Raw genomic sequence first — 3,123 nt, 5'->3', positions numbered from 1 at the left:
AGATCAAACATGCATTTTTAGCCCCAATGTAAGAGTAAGGGAGAAATGTGAATTCAAAATGGGAAGAATTACATTGAAAGCCCATCGGCTAAGCATATAGTATACAATTTCTAAGCATATAGTATACAATTCGTGTTTTATAGGAGCAAGCCATGAAAAGTAGCAACATCACTACTCTCTTTGTAAGAATGAAAGCTACCAACATCACTACTCTCTTTGCAAATTTTTTAATAGCTATGACCTGACTTGGTTAATATTTAATCAAAATGAGTTATAGCTTAAAAGATTTGCACTCTCAAAAGTTATACATATTGTTTCTTATGCAAGGTTTTCATGGATTCTGCCCATGTGCATTTGTTAGCCAATCCTCACAAGGACCCACACAATCTCTTTGGCATAGTTGCAAAAGCCATCTCATAGTTCTCCTTTCTAGAACCTTACTAAGCCTCAAATGGGCATAATCATGAAGATAAATGAAATAGCCCGATCATGTTACATCTGTGTCTTAGTCTACTCCCGTCTCATCTAATGTCAAAACCCCATACGATATAACAACCTCTATCCTCACACACCCTCTCTGTAGTTGCCTTCTGAGTCATATCAATATCCATTGTACACCTTTTTGTTCTCTCTAGTTTAACTCGCAAAGTTTTGATGGGCAAAAAAAGGAAGCAACTGACAAATGGATATGGGAACCTAGGGTTTATACTAGATTCTATAATGCCTACATTGCCTCTATGAAACCACATGTGCAATGTTCAAAGGTAGAACATATGCTTGTTTTCTTGCGAGAACAACTTTCCATGTCTAGAATCTTAGCTATCTTCCTCCTCCCATAGAATGGGAAACTTAGTGGGTTGGGCCGGGCACTTTGCAAATGGCACCCATCCGGGCTTTCGGGAATTGAAAACAAACGTTTCACGATCTGAATAGAAAAAGAATAGAAGTGGTCCAGAAGCCTGGATTGAAACAAGATTTGCTTGCTCTCGAAATGATATGGGTGTCTCTATTTGAAAGAAACACACCCAAGGACTTTGCATTTGCAACTGGGGTTGGTACTTCCACATGGTATAATGCTCATTATTATCGTCAGCATCAACTAGCATAAGCGTGTTATCACAAACCAACAACTTGGGATTTTTGGCATTACAATCTGGTCCATTCTCGTGGTATGTAATCCAAGGGGCATTGACTGTTAGTTCGATCAACATGTGGGCAGGAGAATAGATGTAGAATGAGCCATTACACTCAACAAGGTCACATTCAGAAGGAATCGGACATGATGGACTAAGAGTGCCAAATTTTTTCCATGAGGATTCCATTCCTTTTTTCAGTAATAGGATCTCAATAATAACCTCCTGGGAGGGACTAGTCCCAATAGCCATGATTGCCCGATCGAAGCCGAAAGTGCCATAGGCCAAAGTCGTTACCTTGAAAATGGAGTTGAAAAGGGGGAGGAGAGAGAAGGCATTCTTCAGAGGGTTCCACAAGAAACAAGGGTCGGTAGAGGATTGTGTGTTGTAAGGACTACCGAGTTGCACGAGCAAATCAAGGCCGGCCGACCACACTCGTTGAATCTTTGCTTCTATGGGTTGCAAAATTGCCATAATTGTCCATCTAACAAGATTAGGGTTGTATGTAACAAGGGTTGATCTTTCCACAAAGCCAACTTTGGGAACTGTACTTCCTTTAGCTATTACTTTATGGGCTTCATATGTTGAGTTAGCTAGCATGGTTTCCCAATCCCTTGTCTTTATTGCACTGGGAGAAACACTGGCTTCCATCCAATCTCGAAACTGTGCTCTCTTTGCAACTGCGCACAAAATTTATAGATTTTGAGTGAGATAAAGCTTACACACAACTTGCAAAAAAAAAATCTGCTAGTCACAAAACAAAAATGGCAAAAAGTCATAAACATTGCACATGATTGTATACATGACAATCACGAAGGTCTCTAGAAGAACTAGGATTTGAGCTGAAGTACGTTATTTACACACCCACATAAAAACCAACTCCCTAGCCTACACACACAAACACACAAAATAAATTGAAGGAGTCGGTTATGCCATTTAAGGGGCCGTTTGACTTAGTTCTAATGTCCTAAACCAAAGAGTTGAAGAGCGTTTCGGCGAAAGGGGAGGCACTTTTGTGACTTTTATCCTTCCGCACTTGTTTTGGGGGGGGGGGGGGGGGGGGGGGGGGGGGGTTTGTCATCTTTGTTCCCTCGTGTTCTTTTACAATTGGCCCCCTACCCCAAAAGATGGGCGGGCAAGCAAGGCCGTCCCTCCGACGTTCCCTTGCAACCAACGTCCATGTATTGTTGTAGCAAGTAGATGGGTGCCACCTCAGCCTGGCCCTTGGCCACCCGTTCCAATGTGACACACACCTAGAACTTCAGTTTAATTGGAGTATCTTGGAAATGTTCCTTCCAGCCTCCAGGTTTCTCTTATTGGAAAAGCGAGCTTCGGCAAAAGCCACGTACGAGCTATGTCCCTGCGCGTTAAGGCTGTCCGCGCAGTCTGAACGCTTTTTTTTTTTTTTTTTGTAATATGCAGTCTGAACACACACACACACACACACACACATTCGAGGGGCTACTGACCAGGCGTCATTGCGTACGGACAGAGCGGGCGCTGGACGTGGATGCCCCGCCCGAGCTCATGTCATCGCCGTAACTACCACTGCCGGCAGATGAAGCGGACGATGGCGGGTAGCTGCGTGGGTCCATTATCTGCCTGTTGCAACCAAACAGTATGTCTGTCACAGAGAGAGAGAGAGAGAGAGAGAGAGAGAGAGAGATCGATCTACCGAGGGCTGTCGAGACGATCGGACGTCCATGGGGTTCTGCTTGGGGTTGCCATCTCGACCTCCATCCCCCTCTTCTCTCTCTCTCTCTCTCTCTCTTTTTCAAGCGGCGCACGTCCCCTTACAGCGAAATTTATGTAGTGGCATGTTCTCCAAAGTTCAATTAAAAACCCACCGCCTATGCGCCTGCCCATCTTGGGGCATGGGCGGTTATGTGCTACACACCATCTAGGTCTTAATTTAAAAAAACTGAATGCAATCTCAGCACGTGGCTTTAGCTTATTGGTTTGATGATGGGCTGGCTGAGCTGGACGTAAA

The 3,123-nt window shown here is 44.0% G+C and overlaps 1 protein-coding gene across 1 annotated transcript; it reads right to left on the bottom strand.

The window, feature by feature from the left end:
- Nucleotides 1-279: 279 nt before the first annotated feature.
- LOC147452396 (uncharacterized) lies at nt 280-2,887 on the bottom strand. Its single transcript, XM_086518935.1, has 3 exons — nt 2,809-2,887; nt 2,603-2,735; nt 280-1,813 (listed from the first exon to the last, which is right to left on the bottom strand). The coding sequence occupies exons 2-3, from the start codon at nt 2,610-2,612 to the stop codon at nt 816-818; spliced, it is 1,008 nt and encodes a 335-aa protein (XP_086375061.1). The 5' UTR covers nt 2,613-2,735; nt 2,809-2,887; the 3' UTR covers nt 280-815.
- Between the last annotated feature and the right edge of the window lie 236 nt (nt 2,888-3,123).

The sequence above is a fragment of the Adiantum capillus-veneris genome, chromosome 8, assembly GCF_014529385.1.
Source record: "Adiantum capillus-veneris isolate H3 chromosome 8, ASM1452938v2, whole genome shotgun sequence".
Lineage (NCBI taxonomy): Eukaryota > Viridiplantae > Streptophyta > Polypodiopsida > Polypodiales > Pteridaceae > Adiantum > Adiantum capillus-veneris.
This window is presented reverse-complemented; position numbering and strand designations above follow the sequence as displayed.